This window comes from Camelus bactrianus, chromosome 12, assembly GCF_048773025.1.
Source record: "Camelus bactrianus isolate YW-2024 breed Bactrian camel chromosome 12, ASM4877302v1, whole genome shotgun sequence".
NCBI classification, from domain to species: Eukaryota; Metazoa; Chordata; class Mammalia; order Artiodactyla; family Camelidae; genus Camelus; species Camelus bactrianus.
In genome coordinates, this window is record NC_133550.1 from 12,184,402 (window position 1) to 12,212,148 (window position 27,747).

The 27,747-nt window shown below is 37.1% G+C and overlaps 1 protein-coding gene and 1 long non-coding RNA gene across 3 annotated transcripts in view; one reads left to right on the forward strand and one right to left on the reverse strand.

Annotated features, from left to right (window-relative positions):
• Positions 1-27,747, forward strand: part of LOC123619403 (uncharacterized) — a 56,339-nt gene that overhangs the window by 885 nt on the left and 27,707 nt on the right. For both annotated transcript variants that reach the window (XR_006728003.2, XR_012510567.1), the window contains exon 2: positions 5,366-5,506. This is a non-coding gene — a long non-coding RNA (uncharacterized LOC123619403). The remainder of the gene's footprint in view (positions 1-5,365; positions 5,507-27,747) is intronic.
• On the reverse strand, positions 809-16,772 carry PRIM1 (DNA primase subunit 1). Its single transcript, XM_074374699.1, has 13 exons — positions 16,569-16,772; positions 15,764-15,921; positions 11,144-11,250; positions 11,003-11,076; positions 9,831-9,967; positions 9,357-9,415; positions 8,606-8,715; positions 8,019-8,110; positions 7,711-7,852; positions 6,462-6,531; positions 5,940-6,028; positions 3,440-3,538; positions 809-1,904 (listed from the first exon to the last, which is right to left on the reverse strand). The coding sequence occupies exons 1-13, from the start codon at positions 16,669-16,671 to the stop codon at positions 1,885-1,887; spliced, it is 1,260 nt and encodes a 419-aa protein (XP_074230800.1). The 5' UTR covers positions 16,672-16,772; the 3' UTR covers positions 809-1,884.

Genomic DNA, 27,747 nt, shown 5'->3' on the forward strand with positions numbered 1-27,747 from the left:
TGTCTGAATCTCAGCTTGGTTACCTAATGGTGACCTTAGGCAGTTTAATATACTTATGACTCTGCTTCCTTATCTGTAAAATGGGGATAATAGTAGCTACTTCATAGGATTGTTAGGAAGATTAAATTATGTACAGAAAAAGTTTTTATTGTTATTAAAAACCGTTGATAGAATTTCTACCTAAGTAAGTAAGAATCTGGAAGATTTGTCCATGCTGTCCATTTACCTTCAGAAGGAAGGGCCAATGATAGCCAATCAGCTCTTTAGACAAAACTGCATTCTGACCATTTCCCTTTCTTTCCCAGCAAGCCCACTGATTTTTCTAACTCTTGTTAGTAATTAGCTAAGGAAGGATATATTTTCTTTCTTTGCGTTTCTTCATAAACTGGGCAAGTGTGGAGATGGAAACCAGCTCTGTGCTGTTTGTTTCTACAATTCTCATATATGGATGTGTTGGCAAATCAGAGCTAGGGAAATCAGTAGTCTTCGAGCATCTTTCTGCTGTCTTCAAGGATTAAACACTCTTACACAACCAAAATATATTCCATAACTTATTTTATGGGCTAGTATACCAGCTTTTATCAAGAGCTCTAATATTAAAGCATTAAAAATGCTTCAGTGCTAAACATACTGGATGCCTAAAACATCTCTTGTTGAAAGCGTAATACCAGTCCTTCTGCTCTTGTTCTGAGTACTTAAGATGGACTGATGAGTCTGTAGTAATTTTGTATTCAGTTTTAATTGACCAGTCACCGTTTTCCAAACCTTAAGACTGAATAATACATAGAAAACAAGCTCAAAAAATGAGGAATTTTGCACAATCATCTTTAATATTTTTTTCTTAAAAAATTGGAAAAGAGAAATGCAAGGCATTTCAGTGGGCTGACTGAATTATGGAATGTTTTATATAAACCAAAAGATAAAAAAGAGACTGGCTGTGGAGAAAATAATGTTATAGGAAATGCAAAGGAAGGAAAATTTTCATAAATCACAGCCTAATAGCTTGCTTCTCAGTGTTTGTCAAAAGACTGAATGTAAGCCAGAATGACTGTTCTGTTAAGACTGGCTGTAAAACAAGGCAAAAAAAAAATCTGACACTTCAGAATCTGTCACACAAAATCAAATACAGAAGAAATGAAACCTTTAAAATTAAACAAGTGTCTGGAGATACAGAAAATCCAAGTGTTTTGACAAGTTCAAAAGGTTTTATGCTGGTCAAGTTGGTTTTCTCTAGGTTGCTTCGAAAATTGTTCTCTGAGGGAGAAGTTAGGAGCTATAAATGCCAACAGTTGTAAACAATACTCACTAGTCCCTGATATTGTAACATAATAACTCATTAGTTTTGAATTAAAGTTTTAGGTATGGATGACCATTTAAAAATGATTTTTAAATGACAGGCAGTGGAGTGTGACCTGACCAATAAAAATATCAGTAAGCAAAATTAGGAAGTGACTGAATACACACTCCAGGTATAATTAACTTAAGCATCTTAAGACAAAACCCTCATTCACCTAGAAATATGGAGGCTTTATCCAGTGAGCTGAGGTTAAAGTCTTGGGCATATTACTGCTCACTTACCTCTATATATGGCAACTGTAGAAGTGAGTATCTATATCAGAAATCTTAGAATTATAATATTAAATTTTACAAATTTATCTGCAGTCCACTTATATCCTCCCATTATCGCTCATTCCAGGAACTTAAGACACTCTCCTCTGGTGGTCTCAAGAATATTTTAACATAATTATTTTTCAAGGAAAGGAAATTTTGCTTTGAGCATTAAGACACATACATAGTTCTGCTATATTTATTAAATGGCTTCTGAAGTATTTGATTCTTGGTTGAAGATAGAAGATATCCATGTTGATATGAAGGGAGTTATCTTCAGAAGTCTTTTTGTAAGTCTAAAACAGAAAAGATTTTTATCAAAGGACAGTAAAGGAAAATAAAACAAAGCCCATTTATTTCACATTCTGATTTGCTTAATGCTTCTATTAAGTTCACATCATGCATAAAGATCTGCTTTCACATTTGCTGAAGCCCACATTATAGGCTAAGCTAGTACAGAAGAATACAAAGGACTTAACATGGCCAGTTGGAATGGCAGCTTCAATGAGGCTTTCCAAGTTCAGAGTCATCATTGTTCATTCAGTAAGCACATATTTGAGTGTCTACTGTGAGTAGAGAGCATTATCTTAAGCACTACTCTTTAATCATCAAAAATGAAGTAGAAAGGGAGTTTGTATTTCTATAATGTTGCCAGTTTTCTATGGTATGTATCAATCTCTTGAATAATATTCATTACTGATTTTTTTTCCTTTTGGCTTACACATATGCTCAGGAGACACAATATGTCTCCTGTTCAAATGACTCTGACACTGCTATCCTCTTAGCACCTCCTTCTAGTTCTTAGATCCAGCAGGATTTTATCAGTTCCCTACTGTGTTTGACACTTGATACATCTCCTTGAAACTTGCCTTTCATTTGGCTTGTGACACTTTTACTTCCATCTTTCATCTCTCCAACTTCCAAAAAATCATTTCTAAGTCCCAAGGATGGCTCCAGTATTTGCACTTTTTGGAGATCTCCAATGCTGCTGTCCTAATGCTAATAGCTCAGCTGACCTCTTGGGCTCTAGTCTATCCCCTACCTCTCCTCAGATACATTGTTGCTAGATTTATTTTTCTAGATAAAACTACAAATCATGGCACTCCCTTTCTCAATCACCTTTAATAGCTTCCCTGTCCCATTTGAATTAAACTCTCAAGACTGGAATTCAAGGCTGTCTATACTCTGGCTTCAGTCTGTGTCTTCAGATTTCCATCCCATCACTTCCTCACACATCTTATTCCTGATTAGCTGTACTACTCGACGGCCTCTAAAGTGATCTGATACTTTTCCTGCCTCTATGCCTTTGTTCCTTCAAGAGGGAACAACCTGTCTCCTTTTTCCACTCATGTACTTTTATTTCATCAGATCTCTGCTTGTAGAAATCCTACTCATATCTCAAGGCATGGTATATTGGCATTGGGGATGAGAATTTGTACAGCAGTTCACTGAAAAGAGTTCGAATACCATCCTTTTCATAAAAAATCTTCTTAGGTTATCTCAGTCAGATGAGATCTCTTTCTTAGCATTTTGTACTTTGTTTTATACCAGTTAGTTCTCTCTAAAGGTAGGGATCCATGGTGTGGAATTCATCTTTGTATTATTTATCTTTGTTTCCCTTGTAGTACTGTCACACAGAAGGTTGTTATATGAGTATGTGCTGAACTGAATTAAGGGGCTTCAGTATTCAGAATACTGAGGATAATAAGATAAATTAATAACTTTGTGGGATGGCAAAGACTAGAGCTCTAAAAATTGTTCACTTGCTAGATGCTTTAAACTGCCCACACTAAGATCTAAATATCTAAAAGGGAAAGGTATAGAGCCTTACCACTCTTCTTGAGAAGTTCTCCTTTTCGGGATTTATCCAGGTTTTCAAGAAACTGTTCAAAAACTTTTACAAAAGGAGCTAGACTGGTCTTCTTGTAATCTAAATTATGAAGACCATGCATTATAATTAGCATTTTGACAGCAAGAATAACATTAAAGTATAACTTTTAAGTTTCTTGTAAGAATTCTTTAGAATAGTGCTGTCCAATAGAAATATGAGACTTGTAATTTTAAACATTCTAGTAACCACATTAAAAAGGTGAAATTAATTTTAACAGTATATTTAACCCAGTATATCTAAAATATCATTTCAACATGTGATAAACATTGAAATATTTTACATTCTCTTTCCTTCTAAGTCTTTGAAATTTAGTATTTTGTACTTAAAGTACATCTCAATTTAAACACCATATTATCATTAGAAATACTTGATCTATGTTTAGATTTAAATTATAAAATATACAGTTGAAAAGGTAGGATACACACACACACACACACACACAATACGAAACAATACATAATTAAAGGCCAAACAGGCATATGGATAATAACGAGTCCAAAGATTGACCAATGAAAGTTGACTGAAGTGGCTGTGAACTGGGTCGTAGAAAAGAGATATAATTAGATAATCAGACAAGAGAGTGGAGAACATTCTAGGATTTGGGAAATAGAAGAGAAGGAGCAAATGATACTAATTTGAAAAAGGGCAAAGGTTTAGAATCACAGAAACTAAAGAAATCATAAGGAACGTATATATCATCTATTCCAGCCTCCCACCACCTCTAACACATTTCTGATTTACTGATGGCTACTAGCCTTTATGAATACTTGAAATGATAGGCAGGTCAGTTTATTTTTGAACATTTTTATTTATTAGAAAATTCCTCCTTATAGGGAACCAAAACTTGCTTTTTAAAACCTCTGAACATACGAAAATGAATATATGTATATTTATGTATGACTGAAGTACTGTGCTGTACAGTAGAAATTGACACAACATAGTAAACTGACTATACCTCAATTAAAAAAAAAATCTTCATCCTCTTGAATGGCAACTGCTTTTTTCTTTTCTAGCACTCATTTCTAAAAATGAGTACTTCCATTGTTACTTAGAAATCTAAGGCCATTCTTCCTAGTTCTATGGGTTTTTTTTGTGGGGGGTGGGGTAGTAGGAAGGGGTCTGAAAGCTCTTAAGATCTTCTGTTAATTCTTAGTGTTAAATTTCAAAATGCTGTGCCTTGGTGTATGTCTGTTTTATTATGCTGAGCCCTTTCAATAAAGGGCTGATTTCTGGGATATTTTCCTATATAATTTTGACAATTTTTCCACCCTGTTTTATTTATTTATTTTCCTGAAACTCCTGTAGTCAGATATTAGATATCCTGAACCAGCCTTCAATTTATCTTTTTCCTCCTTAAAACCGCAACAAACTTGTCTTTTTTGTACTTTCTGGGAAATCTCAACTTTTCTTTTCCAGCTCTTCCACTGTACTTTTTATTCTAAGATTATTTTTTTGATTTCTAAGACCTCTTTCTTCTTCTTGGAGTGTTCCTTTTTCATACCATTCTGACCTTGATTCACGGATACACTATTTTCTCTTGTTCTTTGAGGATATTAGTGTTTTTAAAAAAGGTTTCCTTTGTTCCTTGCATTGCCTGTTTTCCCTGAGTTCCTTTTTCCAGTTTATTCTGACTTTTTTAGTTAGAGACTTTTTTCCATTATTTTAAACAGAATGCTTGTAAATCACTCTACAGACATTGATGGTGGAATGTACTATATTTAGGTATTATGGTAGAGCTGGAATATACGAAGTGAAAGGTCGATCAGAGATCAGAGATCTGCATTGTTCATTATAGTAGTCACCAGCCACATGAAGCTATTAAAATTAAAATTAAATGAAATAAAAAATCTAATTCTCACATTTCAGGTGCTCAAAAGCCACATGTGGCTAGTGATGACCATTTGGGCAGTGTGTAACATTTCCATCGTCACATAAAGCGCTATTGGATTCTATCGCTATAGAGTGTCTCTTGGTGTTGGTGTAAGAAGATTTGACTTCCATGAACAGGTAATTTTGTATTCCTAGCTCCTTCAAATTCTTGAATATACAATTCAATCACAGTTTAGACATATATTTAACATAACACTCATGTGGATGTAAAAACAAAGTAAAGAACAGAAGTACTGCATACACAGTTAAATAAATAGCTGCTGAATCTAAGACTGTGAGAGTCAAATAACTATCGATACCAATCAACAATTTAATCTTACAGTATGGATCCAGATGTTACTTAGTAAATATCTGTTGGATTCAACAGCACCATTTGGGCAATTGATAAACGACAGAAACATTGCTGTAACATTATTTGTTACTGAGCTGGTTTCAGGATAAACATTGATCCATTTTGGGCTGAATCCAAGAAGAATCCATTACTGGAGTGACAGAAGGATGTCCTTATAAAAAGCTTATGTTAAAGTGAGACTTCAATATATTAACCTACCTCTGGTTCTACGTTTGATATCTGATTCAGCTCCATTCTCTTTTTCGTCTTCATTAGTGGAAATGGCATCCAATTCACGGCAGATGGAACTACAAATAATAGAATAAGAGAATTTTAAAGTTGCTTCTTGGTCAGCATTACTCAGTGTATGATAGCACATGAATCCTACAAGACTTTCTGTGAAAAAATTATGTGGCCAACTAAATTTTGGAGATTCCAAAAACCACAGTCTCTTTGAGTTTTCCGCGCATATTAGCATATTAAAGACTGCGAAAGACAGTAAAGAACTTTTAATCTGTTTAAGTCAGCATTTCCCTAACTTATTTGAACTTAAAATCTTTTTGTTTTTGCATAACAGCAGCTGAAAAACTTGTGTTCTGTGGAATTTACTGTGAAATGTTGCTCTGCTAGGGCATCAGCATATAGCCTCAGATAAGCTGCCTCTCTGGGAGGGATTTCACTGTATATATTGCAAATTTAGAACAATAATCACAAAGGAGTGATCAATGATCTGGAACATACCTTATGGTTGGAACAGTAAACGGATCAAACTGATCCACTTTCTGTAAATCAATAGGCACAGAAATGCGACCTGTGAGAACCAAAAGTTATAAATTGATGACTGTGGGATACAACTCATTATAGGCTGTCTCCTACAAATTATTTTTGGTTAAAATTTTAATCTAAGGCTTAGAAAGAGAGTTAGACTTATCTGTTAAGTACAATATTTAGAAATATAAATTAAAAGTATTTTCACATTAGCTATGCCTTTTATTTCTCTCAACAAAATACCAAAAAAATAGGTGTGAAAGTCTGTTGAGATTTAACCTACTTGCTCTTATTTCTATTTTTATTTCTATCTTTCTCTTCCCTATATCCTCCTGTATTTAAGTACAGAACAATCTCAAATTTAGTGAGTCCTGAAAATGGAACAGAATAGATGGAAATAATTCATTTCATTACTTTGATTTATTTGCTGAGATCAAAACAGACACCTATATGTTGGACATCTTTGGAAATAAAATAGATGACATTATATTACCCTTTTACAGTATCTACAACTGGGGCACCACAGAAAATTCACCGTATTTCAAAAATGAGATAATGAGTTTAAAGAATGCCAGGTGACTAACAAATAAAATAATAAGAGAATTGGGAGCTACTGTTTGAAGACAGAGTAAAAAGACTGCAGCTATTTAATGAGAAAAGGATATAATAAAAATGTACACACTTATGAGTGAATGTAATTATTTACCCAAACCTTGAATATTAGAATAAGGGGATACTCACTGAAGCTTTAAAATTAAGCTTAAAACAAATATTAAGAGAATATCTAAAAGAAATGTGAAAGAGGAAAAGCTATGTGTATTGAAAAAGAACTGAGGGAAGCAGCATAGTGAAAAACGCACAGAACGCTGAGTTTTAAGACCTGAACTCTGTTCCTAGCGCTGGTACAACTTGTTTTAAAACTGTGGACGAGTCATTTCTTGGGTCAGTGTTTTCTCATCTGTACAATGAGAGCTGTTGTTCTGTGATTTCTAAGATCCTCTCCAACTCTAAAATGGAGCCTCAGAAACCCAGCTGCAAATTATTTACATACTGGAAACTCATCTGGTAGCTACTAATCGACAACTGAAAAATAAGTTAACAGGTATTAGCTGACAGAATAATTCTTCAACCTTTACTATTTCAGACATTCACCCCCAGTGACATGCTTTAAAAAAAAACTTTGATTTTTCTTTTAGTTTTCCTTACTTTCTTAACATAGTACCTGTTTTAGGATGAACACTAAAAGGGCTCTTCAATAAATGATTGATTCCTTTGCTAACATTGACATCCAGTCGTGGAAAACAGTACTGGAGCATGATCTCCCACTCAAGCCAGGGTCCACATTTGTCATTTTTGTTGTTACTCTGAAAACAGATGCAAATCCAACATGAGCAGTAGGAACTTTTGAGGATTTCGTTAAAGTGGTTAAAAAATGACCTTCAACCATCTTTAACTTACTTAGCAAAATAATCAGAATTTGATAAAGAATTGTATTATTGTATTTGTAATACAGATTTCAGTGGAATATACCTGATATTTGCTGATTGCTTTTTTCAAATGCTCCCAACGCTGAAGTGAATTGTGATCCTTTTGAAAGTTCTGTTGAAGTTCATCATGCATTGGTGATGGGTCATTAAGGAACATACTCATTTAGGGCACATCAATGAACAGCTTATTTTCATATGCATTACCACAAAGATGTCTAAAGTTTAAAGTAATCAGTGTTTTCTAAAATGCAAATATTAAACACATATCCTTAAAAACATTCCCTGTTAAAGTATATTAGTGCTATAATAGAAAGAATGCCAAAAATAACTATATGGTTTAAGGTAAAACCATTCCCTAGTCTGTACATATTTTGATGATGATTCAGTATCCTTTAAATAGTCATTAATTTTAGGAGGATCAACTTCCAAAATGAGGAAGTTTATTTACAAAATGGCCTCACTTCTTATTGTATTCCAGACTAGAGATAATAAAAATGCAGAATATAGATGTTTTGTATAAAAAAGATTAAACATAAGAATAAGTATATGGGAAAATGCAGGCAGAACATACTTATAACAGCATAGATCAATACAAGTAGCTCTCATAGAAATGGTTTTGGGAAAGGATATTTTCAGGAACAAGGGCTAAAATCTTATCCCAGCTTTCTTTATTTCCAAGAATATCTTGATCAACCAAGGCATATCTTTCAAAGTCTTTTTTAATTATGTTTATAGATTTTCTGTAGGAATAACAACAGTCCCAACACTCTTAGCCACATATACGCCACATAGCTTGCTTCAGCATCTCAACAATTATACGGTGCTTAGCAACTTGCAAATAGACTTCACATTTACCATATCATTTAATCTTTGCCACAACTCTGTAAGATAGATGGAGTGGACTTCATTCTCCCCACCAAGCTGATAAGAAACAGAGGTTCTGATATTTTGTCAGGGTTGTATTAAAGTGGCAGAATAGGGGTTCTTACTCCTAATGCAGTGCTCTTTCCATTACCCCAGAGGAGTAGTGAATTCAGTGGAAAGAGTATGGTTTTTGGAGTCAGGCAGACTAGGACGTGAATCGGAATTTAAAAATTACTTATGTGCAGCCAAGCAAATTACACAATCTCTCCAAATCTCGCTTTCCTCATCTGTAAGTGGAGATACCATCATGCCCCTCATGAGGTTGTCGTGGAAACCAATGAGAACATTTATGAAGCACGTATCATGAATACTGGAGCATAAAACAGAGACTCAATTAACTCTACCCATTATTACTGTAAAATGCTACCCCAGCAGGGAAAATTGATAAGGTAATTCCAAAAGCACATGCAGGTAAATCAGACACAAGTTAAACTGCGTGGAGTCTTTTCCGACAGACCTGACAAAAGGGTGAATTTTTTCACTTAGGTGAACTTTCTTTTTAACATCTTGACCACCCTGAAAAACAAGCCATCAAAAGAGAACTTCATGTAAATTATATAACATAAGTGAATGAAATAATTAAAAATTTCTTTAACATGTTCCAAGATATTAATTAAATTCTGTGAAAGTATAGAACCTTGGATGCTATTTTATATGGTCTCAATAGCTGTAGCTTTCTGGGTTAACTCTACTTGACATACTTGAACCAGAAAAGTAAACTAATCTTCCTTTTGCCACAAAGAAGGATACTGAAAACAAAATATGAAATATCTTAAAAAAATGTAGCTACTATGATTTTAATTGACCTACTGATAAAACATCTACTCTGAAATGTGGATGCTATAAGAGATAGTTCAGTTTTGTTACCAAACATACCAGTCTTGGTAATGTCTAGCAAACAAAGAAGTGTAAAGTGTCATTAGGACCTTACCTTTACAAGACTCAAATACTCAACTATCCCAGAACGTACTGCAGAGGACAGTTTTCTGACTGATTCATCACAGACCCAACAATGAACACCTCTCCTTCCAGAATATACCCAGAGACGATGCTTAAATCCAAAGTCCTCTGAGGAGGGGAGAAATAATAGGTTTTAAAACAAATTTATAAACTTCTGGTTCCTGCTTACTTCCTTAGCTTCGTTTTTTCACCTCCTATCCACATGTACTCACCTTAACTAGACTACCACTGACCCTTGAACAAAGTGGGGGGTTTGGATGCCGACCCTCTGCAGGTGAAAATCTGTGTATAACTTAGAGTAGGCCCTCCGTAGAAACAGTTGCTCTGCACCAGCAGATCCTCTGTATTCTCGTTCTATATCTGTGGACTCAACCATCTGTGAATCATGCAGTACTCTAGTACTTACTGTTGAAAAAAAATCTGTAATACGTGGACCCGTGCAGTTCAAACCCATTGCTGTTCAAAGATCAACTGTACGTTTCTTGTAGCTCTTGCCTTCAGCTATTTACCTATCCTGGTCTCTCTGCTAAGAATTTCTTCCTGCCCGAGTACTTTCATTTCTCTCTCTGACCAACTGCCATATATATCTTCAAAGACCTAGTCTAGGGATATTAAGAGTTGATAATTTTAAAGTGTTTAGAACAAAGCCTGGCACATAATAAACCCCTATATAAGCGTTAGCTATTATCATCATCATCATCCTTTCATCACCTCTTCTAGGAAGCCTTTTCTGATCTAATCTCTTCCCATTCCAGTATGTACTTCTGCTGTTCTATATTCCTATAGCAGCCTGTGCATAATAACACAAATGTAACCCTCAATTTTCTTATTTGTTTCCTCCTCAGATCGCATAACCTTCATGAGGTAAGAATTATCTTTCACTGTTTCCCTCATCTGGGACAGTACCAAGCATACTGAGTTGCTCAAGAGATAAATGAGTTGGGGAAAAACTCAATGATCTGATCAATAGCTTTACTGAAGTTTCAAGTACAACTTTATTCTAATCTTTCATTTTCCTATCACGTTTCAAAGAAACATGTTAGATATTTATGAGATTTGATTCTAAAATGGTATAGATAGACTAATATTCAGCAAAAAACAGATTCTTGCATTTGACCCCACTCAGACACCGTCAATACTTGCCTTTCAACGCTCGGTCGATGATGTGTATGGCCATCGTCATGAGGGTCCAGCACTTAGAACATATGTCTGCAGAACTGGAACAGAATCATTATTACCTACTGTCATATGATCCAACCTACCAGTAAACCATGCGAAACTCACCTACAACATCTCCTCACATCGTCATAGTCTGTCATGTCAATGTCAAATACCAGTTCTTTTTCCTGAGCCTGGAAAGCTCCCAGCTTCACTGTATTGTGCTGATTGGGCTACAAGTACAAAATATCAGTCAGTTTGTATAAGAAGTGCCATGCTGCCAAATATGCTTATCTTCTACCCACACGGAAAAAGTGGCCAAAGAGAAGTGAAGAAATCATATAATGCTAAGTCCATGTCAGGTGAAGCTCATTCATTCAGATCCTATACATCCAGAAATGATGACAGTGTAACTTTCATCTACTTAAAAAAAAGGGTTTGATAAATATGTTACCATAAATATTTAGTTTTTTCTTGTTCTACTGAGATAATTGACATATGACATTGTATAATAAATATTTGTTGATCTATAGAAATCATAATAAAGATTTTTTAGGTTTCTGACATGGAAAAGTACATACAAATAATTAATGACCTATTACAAGGTGTTTTGAAGACCTTTAATTGTTATTGGGCATATAAGTAATAAAAATGTATTTAAAATGTTTCAATAATTCAAAGAGATCTCCCCAGTTAGTTTGGCTCAAACTGTAAGTAACCTCCTTTGAGGCTATGGACTACTAGGTAAAGAAGGCGGACTGAATACAAATACTTACTTGGTTCTTTCCATATCTGCACAAAAATAATAGGTTCATTAAATTAATAAATAGATTAATTAATTAAAGAAAGGCACAAACTTTTTAAAAAAGAACCAGAGAGGAGACAATACCACAATTTTTATAAGGAGGCCTATAAAAGCTAAATTTTCAGCTCTCAGTAAAGAAAGATTAAGAAGCAACCCAATTTACATCTCAGCATCCCTAAAAGTCTCAGGAATAAGTTACAACTGGTATCTCTGCAGCTGGGATTAAAAATAGGAGGATTGGTTAAAAACCTATTTATGAAGCAGTTAGTTCCCATAATCTTACACTTACTCTGCAGAGGCAGGTGACTATACCTCCATTTCCCTGGCAAAGACACCAGAATTATTATCTGGAGAGCATAAACAGATGGTCTCTGAACTGAGGGAACAACAGGCACAGCTGAAGAAGTTTGTATTGTACTGCTCTTCAGGGGATTAATTAGACATTTATGTGTAGAATGTTGAGACCCAGCCTTCTCCTCTATACCCTTCCACTGCCACCCCAGGCAGGAGACAGAAGATTCCTTTCTGAAGGCTCTGACTGGGTGTGTCAGGCACTATTATAGGCTCTAGGAATAGATCAGTGATCAAAACAAAGATCTCTGTTATCAGTGGAGTTTTCATTCTAACGAAGATCTAGGGAAACTGATATCAGAGCTTGTCTCCCCTATAAAATGGTCCAGCCAGATCACTCTATAAATCTCAGCCATGTATACAGAGCTTCCAATCAGTTTTTTAGTACTCTATTTTTTTTTAACATTTTTTATTGAGTTATAATCATTTTACAATGTTGTGTCAAATTCCAGTGTAGAGCACAATTTTTCAGTTATACATGAACATATATATATTCATTGTCACATTTTTTTCTCTGTGAGCTACCATAAGATCTTGTATATATTTCCCAGTACTCTATTCTTAAATATAAGCCACAAGCAATAAATTACCAGACATACGAGGAAAGCCTATGATATAAAAGAGGAAACAGAAAAAAAGCAACTTAGGGAAAACAGACTGTGTAACAGAAGAAAAATTTAAAAACTATCATTGATATCCTCAGTGAGATAAGACATACCAATGAGAAAAGTACAGAATGCTTTAAAAAAAAAGTTCTTGGAAATTAAAATATAATAGCCGAAATGGAAACCCAAGGAAATTCTCCAGAAAGTAGAGAAAATGGAAATAGAAAATAGGAAGAAAAATATAGAATTAGAGGACCAGGCTAAGACATAACATCTGACTTTAGGGTTTTTAGAGAGACAAGAGAAAATAAGTAGGAAAAATTATATTAAAAATAAAAAGGAGAGGGGAGGGTACAGTTCAGTGGCAGAGTGTGTATTTAGCATGCCTAAAGTCCTGGGTTCAATCCTCAGTACTTCCATTTGAAAAAATAATAAAACAAAATAAAAAAACCTAATTACCTCTCCCCCTAAAAATTTAAGAATAAATAAAGTAAGATTTAAAAATAAATTAAAAAAAAGCTTAAAAAAAAAGAGAGAGCCTTAAAAATAAATAAATCAATAAAAAGGAATATTTCCCAGGATTGAAGGACACAAGCTCATGATCATAAAGGCCCATCAGTTATCCAGAACAATAGATGAAAATTGATGTACACCAAGGAACACCACTGTGGAATCATAGAACGCTAGGGACAGAGGGGATAGACAGAAAATTCTAAGAGTTTCCAGGTCCAACACAGTGGGACAAGAATCAGAATGGCATTAGTCTTCTTAACAGCAATACTAGAAACTGGAAGACAATGTAGCAGTGTCTTCAAAATTCTGACGGAAAATGATTTACAAACTCAACCATTAGTTAAGAATAAAGATAGAATGAAGACATTTTCCAGATGAAGAAGGTGTCAAATATCTTGTCTTCCATGCACCTTTTCTTAGGAAGCTCCTCAAGGATGTGCGCCACCAAAACAAGAGCATAAACCAAAAAGGGAACGTAGGATCTGGGCAACAAGAGGTCATAGGAGAGAGGTGAAAGGAAACCAAGGTGACTATAAGATCATATTTACCCTTCAGGCTTAGAGAGCAGTCAGTCCAGACTGGAAGTCAGAAGGCAGCAGGAGAAATTTCTTCAGGATAAAACTGACAGATTACCTGACGGGTCTGAATACATCAGGAGATTTAGACAATTGGCAGAGTTTGGGGTTGAATTAGTGATCTAACCCTAATTCTTAATCTAACAAACATACTAGGAGCATGTGGGAATAGAAAGGTTCTATGTGTGGTGAGGGTAGAGGGTAAGATTAAAAAAACCCCTAAATCCTCATCTGCCAGAGTAGAAAGTTAGTAGACAATGCTTAAATTTCAAGAAATTTTATTTATTATTGTTTTTTTGGGGGAAGGTAATTAGGTCTATTTAATTAATTACTTCTTAATGGAGGTACTGGGATTGAACCCAAGACCTCATGCATGCTGAGCATGCACTCTACCATTTGAGCTATACGCTCCCCTGAAAATGGAAGAAATATAAGCATGTTATTTAGAGACATGGAGGAAAATACCTTAACAATTAACTAAAAGAAAGTGGTTGCCTCTGGCCAGAAACTAGGGGAAGAGTAGGAGACCTTAAAAAAAAAAAGCCTAATTAATAGAAGTAGTTGATTTTGTAAACTATGTGCATATATAACTGATAAAAATCATAAACAAAATACACAGAAAAGGTCTATAGATGCCTCTGTCTGGGCCCAATAAAAAAAACGAGAATTTTCCCCTCTTCAGTGTTAGGGAGAAGTTGCAGAGTGACACCTTGGCTGGTCTATAGACACTTCAGTTTTAACCTCCACCCCTAAAAAAGGAGTAACTGTTCCAAAGCATTTTTCCTGCCTGCCTTTTCTCCTTTTTCTCATCTGTTCTCCTCTTCCCCTGAGTCAGAAAACCCAGGTTCAGGTCCCATCTCCCTTGTTTAGAAACTGTGTGGCCTAGGGCATATTTATTAAAAGTTCTCCAGTCTTGTTTTTCCCTTTGTAAAAATAATGAGGATGGATATGAAAAACAAGTTATACAACATAAGAAAAAGCTCCATAGAAAAGCCATTATTCCACGTGTGTATTTTTCCTCCTTGTGTGTATCTTTAAGAAGAGGAAGAGGGTGATTTTGGTATGTTCATTCATTCAACAGATATTGAATGTATTCTAGGTATTCTAGGCACTTAGAGTATATCAGTGAGAGGCGGGGGTAGGAGGAATTGCAGGCTGCAACAGGCCTTATTGAGTAAGGACTTGAAGGAGGTGAGGGAATGAACCAAGAAGATATTTGGGGAAATGGGTTCTAGGCAGTGGAAACTGAGCAAGGGCCAGTGTGGCAGGAGCGGAGTGAGTGAAGGGGACAGAGGGGCATTTATTGAGTGAAATGGGGAGCCACTGGAGAATGGTTTTGAGCAGAGGAATCACAACAGTCTTACTTGTTTTAAGAGTCCTTCTGGCTGCTGTGTTGAGAATAGAGTCTAGGGGTCCACAGGGGCAAATTGTTAGGAAGTTTTTACAGTAATTCAGATGAGAGATAATGATGATGGTAGTAGCACCGGTAGCAGTGGTTGGATTTTAGATATTATGGTAGAGCTAAAAGAGATTTCCTAATGAAACAGATATAGGTATGAGAGAAGTAGAGGAATCAAGAATGACTCTCTCCAATGCTGGGAGAGAATGTAATTCTTTCCCTTAAATCATGCTGACTTCCTCATTTAGTCTTTTAGTCAGATACTCAATTTTTTTGTCCTTGTAAGAATACAGTTCACTTCTGAATGATTTCCATTCAGTAATGTACAGTACCAAAGAACAAAAAAATTACAATCTACTTGCAAAAACAGTTAAAGAGTGGCTCTTCAGCTAGAAAAAACTCTTAAAATTTATCTCAAAATACCCGGGACACCATTCCATTCTTAGTTTAAAAAACAACAAACGACATTAAAAAAAAAGAACAAAACAGATTTCTTACTCTGTGCGAATATACCGCGCCTATATCAATCTTATATGGATTCATTTTCTGCATCTCCTTCTCCAGATCACTCTGGTTGTTGAAGGATTGGTAGCGGATGTAAATATCATCTTTCAATGTGAATGAAAATTCACGGTGTTGAAAGTAATTCTTTACCACTGCAAAATAAATGTACATTTTAAAGTTAATTTAGTACTTTATCCAGCTCAGAGCACTAAAACATTAACTACTGAGAAGATATTTTTAATGAGCTCTCTGTGCCCAACACTGTGCTACATGTTTAAAACAAAGACAAGAGCTCGTCCCTACTTCGAAGTTTACCATCCCGCATCTAATAGGAAAAAATAAAAATGAGGAAACAGGTGCTGAAATATTTTCAATATGTAATATCACGTCTCTTTCCTTGGTGGGCACTAAGGAGTTCGGCTGGGAAGAGTTAAGGACCTCTTCTCTTCTGGGAGATGCCCCTCTGACCCTGATGCAGATCACGCGTCTGCAGCTTCCTGCTACGACGCGGTAACTTCCCATGGCTCAGACACCGCGGCAGGTAAACACTGCACCTACTAGGTCGTGATAGGAGCAGCGGCTGTGCCTTTCAATGCGTGGCACAGACTGCTCATTACATCCTCTCGGCTTATTTACAGCTTGGAGGTGGTGGGGAGGGCTCGAGATAACGCACAATGCCTGGCGCACAGGAGGCACTTCATATTGTCATCCCAAGTTACCCTCCCGGAATCTCCTTATACTCCCCTCGCGACCCACTACTTCCCCCCCCGCCCCCACTCCCGCTCCCGGCCTCCGTCACCTCCGCCATAGTTGAGCCAGCGATAGTACTGGGCGTAGGGAAAGAGCCTCCGATAATAAAGCTTAAGCAGCTCGGGCAGCTCGGCTGGATCAAAAGTCTCCATGAAGCGCGGAATTCAACTCAAGCAATAATACCGCAAGAATTGGCGGGAACCATGCAGCCCGAACCCCCGCCACTGCGCAGGCGTGTCGTGGTCGCGGCCTGCGGTTTGCAGGGGCCGCTGGGAATCGTAGTTCCCATTTGGAGACTGGCCTGAGCGTGAAAGGCGCTCCCGGGGTCTCCGCCCACCCGCTTACACACTAGGTCCACCGCTCCCGTCGGCAGAAGGAGGCCGCGCCCGTTTTTGGAAGATCTGCGGAAAGGTGAACCTAGAGTATATTGATTTAGGTTATAAGATGAAGTAAAAAAGATGTTCTCCACTAACTTTATGACTGTTTTAGAAAAAACATATTCAAACATTGTTAACCAATACCTGTTTAAGAGGGTTTGGCAATTAGTTTTTCATAGAATTACTAGGTCCAATATGTGGAAATAAACCGTGACCAACCAACCATGAGAAAAGCATAGACTATTTATTCAAGAGCTTGCTATATAGAAAGGGAGTCTACCACCGTCCCTTGCGTTTTGGCAGAGACTCAAAGGCAGGCAGAGAAGTACGAAACCTTTATAGTGGAAAAGGGAGGCTTCCGGTATGTCCGGATTCAAGGCTGTTTGCATGGGGAAGCCGTAGGTGGACCAACTCCTATGTGATTGGTTAGGGGTGCATATTTGACTTTCTCTTGTTGATGCTAAGTTGGAAGTGGGGACAAAATTGGGAAAGCTGTCAGTTATTTATTTATTTATTATTTTTATTTTTTGTTTTGAGGGGAGATAGTTAAGTTTATTTATTTATTTTGGGGGAAGTAATTAGGTTTGTTTATTTACTTAAATTATTTAAATTAAATTAAATTAAATTATTTAAATAAATATTTATTTAAATAGAGGTACTGGGGATTGAACCCAGGACCTCATGCATGCTAAACACACACTCTACCACTGAGCTATACCCTCCCCCCTAAGCTGTCAGTTATTAATCAAATCCTGGCTATATTGGGCCAATTGTTATAGGGGTCATTGTTTGGTTTCCTAGACTATCGCTAGAGACAGCAGTCTGACTTCTTACAAGTCTGACTTAAGGTTAGCTTCTTGGGCTGTCTATTATAGACAGGGGGTTGGTTTCCTGGGTAGGCTTCAGGCAGATTGTGGGTCAGTTTTGTTTTATATGTGGTCAGGTCATCGATTATTTGTATATTCAGTCTCTCAAATAGAACACCCAGGAATATGAAAATCTGAATCAGAGGAATATTGCAGAATCACAGAGAGCTTTACAAGTATGAAAAGAGCCTGTTTGGTATTCATGTGCAGATCTGCCAATAATTCTTACCAAGTAAAGATACATCCCATTGCAAATGTGGACTAGGGTGGGCAATCTGATAATCACATTATGTCACTTGAAAAGTATCATTTTCATGAATTTTATTTTTACAATAATAGTAGGAAAGCAAGGAGAAAGTAGTCTCTAGTAAGTTATTATTAGCCAAATCTTGAAAGTGATCATGGTCCCTTAGTTCCTATGGGCAAAGTAGTCAAAAATGGGCTCTGGGCAGTTCATACTTATTTGAATATTCCTAGAAATGTGGTTTCCTGCACAAATTCTAGTTGATTTTCACAATCCCCATGCATCCTGTTTTGGGTAGGATGAATTTCATTGCTGGAAAGTTCTTCACTCTAATGACAATAAAAAGAGTGCACTGTAGAATTTTCTTCTCCAGAACTACATGTCCTTGGACACTTTAATGGCGGAGTCTCAGTTTCTTTAATGGAGGTTCCTCATTGCTGTGTTTAGGAACTGACTTCTTTGGACTATTTGGGAGTCCCCCACTTAAATTTCAGGACTACTAAGAAGGGCAACCCTTTAAGGAACTGAGACATAAGGGGTGAAAGCAAAGTAAGTTATATTTATTGAATTCCTACTATATGCTTGGTTTACTTAACATTAGTTTTCTCATCAGGAAAAAGGGCATAATAATAGCTAACACATATAACATTTGCTATCTCATCAAGTACATGCATGGTAAGCACTAATATTATCCCTATTGTACAGATGGGAAAATATGTAGAGAACTTAAGTAATTTGTCCAAGGTCACAAAGTTAGTAAGTGGGAGAGCCAGACATCCTGGCTGCAGTCTGGGTGATTAACCCCCATGCTACATGCTATATCTCTACAAGGGACTGTTGTGAGGGTTAAATGAAATAAAGAAAGAGGTGCTTGGCACAGTTCATAGCCCAGAACCACTCAATGTGAGAAAGCCATTATTTTGTGGAAGTGCTCTGGTACAGAGACTTTTATCCCAAGTGCCACTGGGAGGCAGTATTGCCATTCAGTTAGTTACCCCTTGTGATTTCATCCTTGTGGGTACAAAATCTCTTTGTCCTTCAAGCTTTACACTGTCTACCATCCTCTTTACATTTACTACTTATATTTACTATCAACCTCTTTGTGTAATCTGTCAGGCCTAGGTCTCTCTCCCCAAGTTGTTTGCAGATTTGGACACTTACGGACTTCATTATTCTGGATATTTTTTACTATGTAAAAGAATGATCTGTTTTCTTGTAGTAACTCAGTGAAAAAGAATATGAAAATGAATATATGTATATTCATGTATGACTGAAAAATTGTACTATACACCAGAAACTGACACATTGTAAACTGACAATAACTCAATTAAAAAAAAAGAATGATCTGTTTGGTGAAGATATGGTTCATTCAGTCACTCTTTAACTTACTCATTTATTTCACAAACAATTAATGAAAATTTGTGTTGGATATTTAGCAAAGCTCTGGGGAGAAATTTTAATGACATGATTTCTGCTTCCGAGAAATTAGTCTAATGGGGCAACTGACACAAATCAAAAAGTATAATGAAGTGTTATAGATGAATTTATAATCCAGCTGTCCATTGGTGTCAGCATTTGTTTTTAATGCTTGGACACGATTGGCACAGGGAGCACAGACACAAGAGTGTAAATGGCGTGGTACTTTCAGGACGCTGCCAGTAATAGTTCCAGATGGTCAGAACTCAGACTTCAAGGGAAGGCATAGTAAGAGATGAGACTAAGAGGCAAGCTATGGCCAGAGCATTGCATGCCAAGCTAGAGAGTGTGGAAATAAAATTTATTCGTCTTACAGTTTTATTCAGCTTTGGTTAAAATTAAAATGAGAAGTCTTGGGAGTAAATATTCTTGAAACAAGTAAGTTGAAAAAAAATTTTAAATTGAAGTATCGTTGATTTATAATGTATTAGTTTCTGGTGTATAGCAAAGTGATTCAGTTATATATTCTTTTTCATATTCTCTTTTGTTATGGTTTATTACAGGATATTGAATATAGTTTCCAGTACTATTTGGTAGGACCTTGTTGTTTATTTATATATAATGGTTTGTATCTGACTAATCCCAAATTCCTAATTTATCTCTCCTCCAACCCCTTCCCCCTTTGGCAACCATAAATTTGTTTTCTATGTCTGTGAGTCTGTTTCTGTTTTGTAAATAAGTTCATTTATATCTTATTTTAGATTCCGCATATAAGTGATATCATGATATTTGCCTTTCTCATACTTACTTCACTTAGTATGATAATCTCTAGATCCATCCATGTTGCTGCAAATGGCATAATCTCATTCTTTTTTATGGCTCAGTAGTATTCCATTGTGTGTATGTGTATGTGTCTATCTATTTATCTATCTATATCTTCTTTATCCACTTATCTGTTGGTGGACATTTAGATTGCTTCCATGTCTTGGCTATTGTAAATAATGCTGCTATGAACATTGGGGTGCATGTATCTTTTCAAATTGGAGTTTTCTCTGGATGTACACCCAGGAGTGGGATTGCTGGATCATGTGGTAAATCTATTTTTAGTTTTTTAAGGAACCGCCATACTGTTTTCCATAATGGCTGCAACAGTGTAGGAGAGTTCGCTTTTCTCCACACCCTCTTCAGCATTTATTATTGGTAGACTTTTTGATGATTGCCATTCTGACAGGTGTGAAGTGATACCTCATTGTAGTTTTGATATTCATTTCTCTAATAATTAACAGTATTGAGCATCTTTTCACATGCCTCTTGGTCATCTGTATGTCTTCTCTGGAGAAATGTCTTTTTAGGTCTTCTGCCCATTTTATGATAGAATTGTTTGTTTTTTTGTTATTGAGTGGTATGAGCTGTTTGTATATTTTGGAAATTAAGGTCTTGTCTCAACATTTGCAATTATTTTCTCCCAGTCCATAGGTTGTCTTTTCATTTTGTGTGTGTGTATATATATATACATACAGTGGAATATATATATATATATTTATAAATATATATATTTATTGAAGTATATTCAGTTTACAATGTTGTGTCAATTTCTGGTGTACAGCATAATACTTAAGTCATATATGAACATACTCATTTTCATTTTCATATTCTTTTTCACCATAGGTTACTGCAAGATATTGAATATAGTTTCCTGTTCATTTTGTTTATGGTTCCCTTTGCTGTGCAAAAACTTATAAATTTGACTAGGTTCCATTTGTTTATTTTTGCTTTTATTTCTTTTGCCTTGGGAGACTGACCTAGGAAAACATTGCTATGATTTTTGTCAGAGAATGTTTTGCCTGTGTTCTCTTTTAGGAATTTTATGGTGTCATGTCTTATATTCAAGTCATTACAACATTTTGAGTTTATTTTTGTGTATGGTATGAAAGAGTGTTCTAACTTCATTGATTTACATGTAGTTGTCCAGCTTTCCCATCACAACTTGCTGAAGAGGCTGTCTTTACTCCATTGTATGTTCTTGCCTCCTTTGTCAAAGATTAATTGACTGTTAAGTGTCTGGGTTTATTTCTGGGCTCTCTATTCTATTCCATTGATCCAAATGTCTGTTTTTGTGCCAATACCACACTGTTTTGATTACTATAGCTCTGTAGTATTGTCTAAAGTCTGGGAGGGTTATGCCTCCAGCTTTGTTATTTTTCCTCAGGATTGCTTTGGCAGTTCTGGACCTTTTATGGTTACATATAAATTTTAGGATTATTTGTCCTAGTTCTGTGGAAAATATCACGGGTAGTTTGATAGGGATTGCTTTGGGTAGTACGTCTATTTTAGTAAGTTGAAGATGTGAAGCACCCCTGTGCTAGTTATTTTCCTCTGCTGTAAGATAAGAGAAGATCAGAGAATATATGTTGATAGCATAATAAACTCTCTATCATAATAAAATAAAAGGGAGACTATCTAGGTGGGGCCATGGTCATATTTAAGTTTAATTAGGATAGGTTTTGTCTCTTGTTATCATAAACTACTGAAAAGTAGTGAAGAATACCCTCATATTTGTTTAAATGCCAGTGTTTTAGTGTGCACTGCGGTCTGACCTGAGCCTTCGCGAGCCCCGGAAGCCCTTGCGGCCGAGTGGAAGTTGGTGCCGGGCTCCGGGAGCGGGCTTTCCCTTTGCTACCTGCGCCCAGGCTGAAAGTCAGCAGCCACTTTCTCTTTCTTTAGATTTCTCTGTATATGGAGACACTCGGGCCGAAAACACCTTAGACTCAGAAACTAATGCTGTGTATAGTGTGCTTTATTTGTACAGTTTAAAACTGGGGCATGTAGATTACTTACACATTATGTCTATTAGAGGCCAAGATTTCTGTTTCAGAATTCTTTATAAGAAATGAATCTACTGTGACTGTACTTTTTTTTTTTGGTAATTCAGAAGTTAATTTCTGCAAACTATACTTTTTTTTGAGCCAGGCAGTTCAGTTACTATAGCATCATTGTGGTTTATGTCACTGGTTGTCTTATCTCCCTGGAAGTATTTTTCTCTTCATCTCTAAAGAGTTAATTTTAAAGATTCTTTTCTTGACGAGGTTGATATGGGAATAACTGATGTCAGTCAATTTTACTTGCCTTTGTGAGTCACTGGAAAATACTCTGTGTAGCTCAAGAGTCCATTTAGGAGTTTAAATGTTCTTGTGTCTGTTTTTTTGTTTGTTTGTTTACATATTCTTTTTCATTAAAAATAATTACAAGATGTTGAATATAGTTCCTTGTGCTGTACAGAAGAAATTTGTTTTTATCTTTAATATTTGCAAATCGCAAACTCCCAAATTTATCCCCTCCCCCAACCATAACATTGTTTACTATGTCTGTGAGTGTGTTTTCAGATAAGTTCATTAGTGTCTTCTTCATTCTTTTTTTAGATTCCACATATGAGTGCTGTCATATGTTATTTTTCTTTCTCTTTCTGGGTTACTTCACTTAGAATGACAATCTCTAGGTCCATCTATGTTGCTGCAAATGGCATTATTTTTCTTTTTTTATGGCCTAGTAGTATTCCACTGTATAAATATGCCACAGCTTCTTTATCCAGTCATCTGTCGATGGACATTTAGGTTGCTTCCATGTCTTGGCTATTGTAAATAGTGCTGCTATGAATATTGGGGTGCATGTGTCTTTTCGAATTAGAGTTTCTTCTGGATATGTGCCCAGGAGTGGGATTACTGGATCATAGAGTAAGTCTATTTTTAGTTTTTAAAGGAATCTCCATACTGTTTTCCATAATGGCGGCACCAAACTACATTCCCACCAGCAGTGTAGGAGGGTTCCCTTTTCAACACACTTTCTCCAGCATTTATCATTTGTGGACTTTTGAATGATGGCTATTCTGACTGGTGTGAGGTGATACCTGACTGTAGTTTTGATTTGCATTTCTCTCATAATAAACGATATTGAGCATTTTCTCATGTACCTATTGGCCATTTGTATGTCTTCATTGGAGAATTGCTTTTTTAGGTCTTCTGCCCATTTTTGGGTTGGATTGCTTGTTTTTTTGTTATTAAACGGTATGAGCTGTTTATACGTTCTGGAAATTAAGCCTTTGTCAGTCTTGTATATGTTGTTGATTTTCATCTTAAAAGGTGTTGCTGCTGATTGTTTTTCTTGTTACAATGTGTGGCTTAAAAGCCAGGTGTGTGCCCTGCAGGTATTTTCTCAGATTGAGCATTCTTTTATGATTCCTGGTTACTAGGAGCAGCTACTGTTGGCAGAGCCCATGACAGATTCACACACCCTTGTAAGACTGATTCTTTGCCTGAAAAACAGGTCAAATTATTTTAATAGGTCAACATGAATGTCTAGTACCTACATCTTTAGTTGGCAGTTGTGTTTTAGCATGTGTAAATCATCTGTAGCTCATTAGGGATGCAAATATTTAACGTGGTTTTGGATACATACAGTTCAGGGGAAAGATACGCTGAGGTTATGGTTCTGTGTCAGTGAACTGGCTGTTCTCCAGGTCGTGTTGGTGATCGGCTCTCCACTTCCACATGTCGTTAATCATTTTCAGACCACTCAGGGGGCCAGATTTGATCTCTGTGGTGGGTCAGATAACAAAGCAGTATCCCAGGAGGTTTGGCCACGGTCTCTGCTTTGTAGGACTTTCAGCTCAGTTTCTAGTCAAATGGGAACTCAAATATGTTAAGTGTTGATATTTATGGAGTGAATTCCGTGGCTCAGGAGCTTTGCTAAGTGGTTTGGTGGATTATCCCAGTTCTCACACCAACCCTTTGAAATGGGTACTTGCCTTTCCCCCTTCAGAGAGACTTGGAAGCAGGCGCACAGAAGACTGAATTAACTTGCCCAAGGCTCCGTCAGTGTGAGGACTGAGACTGAAGCCCCGCTGCATGATTTCAGTGCTCTTGCTCTCTCCATGGTTGCCCTTCATTGCAAGCAAGACTCAACAAAATGCTGGAAGAGATAGGCTGAGAGATGTGGCCTCAGAGGTCCATGTCTTCCTCAATTATAAGTGTAATGTAAAATTACCCAAACTCTGGAAAATCGTTTTTTTTTTTTTAACACACTCTCATCCTACTACTCCAATAAACTTTTTTCTTGTGTTTTTTTTTAAATGCACTTTCATATGTTTCATAAGTTTATTGAAAGCTATAGGGCCTATCCCAATTGGAGGCCATTAATCAGTAAAAATTCTGTTTGTATTTTTTACGATTTCTGATACCCAAGTAGCTATTTTATAAACTGTAGTAAACGAGTAGGTGATTGTGTTGAAATTCATTGTCCCATTTTAATCTTTGACAAGTACTTCGCACATCGTGTTCTCAGAATGTCTCCATGAGGATGCGCCGTTGGGACAAGTGGCTGCATCAGTCGGTGTCACCTCCCTGTCATCACTGTTTTGGAGACTTCTGTTCTCCTCCCTGGCTGCTGACATTGGGTTTTTGTGCCTTCTTTTTCTCAGACTGTGCCTGCCTTTCTGTTGGAGAGTGACAGACGCACCTTGGAAACTGCACTGTGGTCCTCAGCCCTCCCCAGTCTCCTTCAAGAAAAATGAGTGTCCCTGCCTCAGGCTGTGGGTCCCTTAGCCGCATTTGCAGGGTCTTCCTGCTCCCCACCCCTTGCCTGGGGTGTGCACTTGGGGACAGGGCTGGTGCACACAGGGCTGCCTTCCCTTCCTTGTAGTCCAGCCTTGAGTAGGACCAGATCCCGCATGTCATCCTCCCATGGTCTTGAGTCCTCTAAGCTGTAGGAGACTGAAATTTGTGTCTCCCAACCATTCTGCATCAGTCAAGGCAGACACCAGGCCGACAGCTTAGCTTTCTCCATCCATCACCATTCCTCACGTTTTGTGAGTGACTATGTGCTCTTGAGTGTTTCCTGGGATGCTTTCTGCGCCTTCATGTGGCTCTGCCTCAGTTCAGTCGTGCCCTTGCTGTCTCACATTTAGGGTTGTTCCAGGGTCGCCTGGAGTAAGGGTGACCGAACTCCTCCCTGCACCTCCAGCCTCTCAGTCTCCTGCCCTTGTCGTCTGGCTTCCACACGGGTGGTGGATTGTTCAGATCCAGGTCTATCAGGTGGTTTCTCTTTCAAAACTTGTAGTGTTTTCCCTCGTGTAGACCAGAGGAAGTCAGTCCCATAGCAGGACACGCGAGCCCTGCCCTCCTCTGGCCACTGTCCCGTCCCCTTCCTCTTGCATAAGCTGTCCAAGCAGGTTTTATTATGCTGCTGTGCTTTTACACGTACTTTTCCCCCACTTTATTGACTTTTCACCTCCTAACTAGCCTGGTTAACTCATCCTCACCCTTCAGGACTCACTTCCTCTTTTCCGAGTTCATTGACTTTCCTGGGCAGCAGTGTCACTGCGACCTCACACGTCCCTCTCCCGTGGCACCTGCCACCCCACCCTGTACTTACTGTGTGTCTTCCCCTGCAGTGCCCAGGACCAGGAACCACGTCTCACTGGTTGCCCCAGTGCCTGGCTTCCTGCCTGCTCTGTGCTTAGGCACACAGCAAAAGGTTGTCAACTAAATTAATCAGTGACTTTGGAAGCTAACTTTGGCCACTAGGTAGATGGTGACCCTCTAGGCGGAGATGGGGAGAGCAGGTTTGGGGAAAATATGTACTCAGTTTAGGTCTTGTTGAAATTGAGTTCTCATACAACGTCCAAGTCGAGGTGTATTGGTCATGTGTCCTGCATTTGTCGTTCATTCATGCTATAGGTGATAACTGACCCAGGAAGACTCTGTAGATGTAGACGAGACTCTTCTAAAATTTACGCGGTGCTGGGGCAATTGGACATCACTACTTCAAAAAAATAAATAAACTGTTCACTCAATGTGGATCACAGACTTACACATAAAATGTGAAACTATAATTTTAGGAAAAATTTAGAAGAAAATCTTTGGTAGGTAGATTTCTTAATGCTGATGCCAAAAGCACCATCTAGAAGGGGAAACTGAATAAATTCAGCTTCATTAAAATTAAGTACTTTTGCTCTGTGATGGACCCTGTTAAAAAGAAGGAAACCAAGCTGCAGAGTGGGAGAACATATTTGCAGACAACATCTCTGACAAACATGGAATCAATATACAATTATTAAAGAAATATCTGACATTCTTTTTTCTCATTAAGTCTTAAAAATCCAGTAGGTGTTTCACCTTGGAGCACCTCGATGTGGACTAGCCGTGTGTCAGGACTCGTGGCTGCTGCTGACATAGTACAGCTCTGTAGGTTTCTGGGTTAAGAAGAATAGGTTTTTTAAGTTATTGAATTTATAGAAATAGTAACCCATGCGGGCCTGAGTTAGTACACTTTTGAAATACTGTATGTTGCTCTTGTTATAAAGAAAGTTGTGAGTCTAGATGTCTCCAAGGTGTTGGTGAGACTAAGTTTTTAAAACATTTTGGAAGAGTTAAGTTACCAGTTATCACTAATGGTTTTGAGGGACCTTCAGGGACAAAATGGAGGAGATATGTTGGAACTTGCTGACTGAGGTCCCAGGACATGTAAGGTGTTAATTATTTTAGAAAGAGTTCTCCGTGATGGATAGCCTCTAATGAATTAAGGTTCATTGATGTATGTTATCACACGTATTAAGCCCTTCTGGTGTGATCATCTTATAAAGAAATGAAGACTAGAATGTGTTCTTCCCCAAATCCTAGCATATGTGCTTTGATACATCAAAATTGATTCGTGACATTGTAAATCAACTACGCTTCAATAAAAATTAAAAAAAAAGATTCTTGAACTATTAATGCTTATTTCTTTAAAGCCTTTTAGTTATTTACTCAAGAGCCATGGTATTACATTTGATCACCCCTATGGACACTGCAAAGTTTTCAGCATGAAGTTACTTTCACACTATTCTAATTTAACATTTACCTTAAAATGAAACTCTTGTTTTAATTAGTATAGTCTAACAAATCTAGGCCATCTTTTATAAAGGTAACCATAAAACATTAATATAGTTTCAAAGCAGTACTTTGTAACTTAGGTGCTAGTTTTTTGTTATTCTCCCAAAACCAGATTAACACTGTTGTAGAGAGGATTTGTTGATTAAAGGCTGAGTACATTTCTTTTTAACCTCCTTGATGGAGTAAACAGTCTGACGTTCTGACCACTATTGTTCGTATGTTACATACCAGCCCCTGTGCTGGATGCTGAGAATGGAACCCCCAGACCCCTTCTCTGAGGCGGTCTTCAAGTTAGGGAAGTCACATAATACATCTGTTAAAAGTAGCTGGCAGTATTTTATTTTTTCTAAAACGTGTAAAAGCTTTACAAATAATGATACCTGACCATGGGCTCTGAAGA

Coding starts and splice junctions, on each gene's coding strand:
- PRIM1 (XM_074374699.1), bottom strand. CDS start 16,671: ATGGAGACTTTTGATCCAGCCGAGCTGCCCGAGCTGCTTAAGCTTTAT. Junction 7,853..8,018: donor AAGCAATCAGCAAATATCAG/GTATATTCCACT, acceptor ATCTGTTTTCAG/AGTAACAACAAAAATGACAA. Junction 3,539..5,939: donor TATCAAACGTAGAACCAGAG/GTAGGTTAATAT, acceptor TTCATAATTTAG/ATTACAAGAAGACCAGTCTA.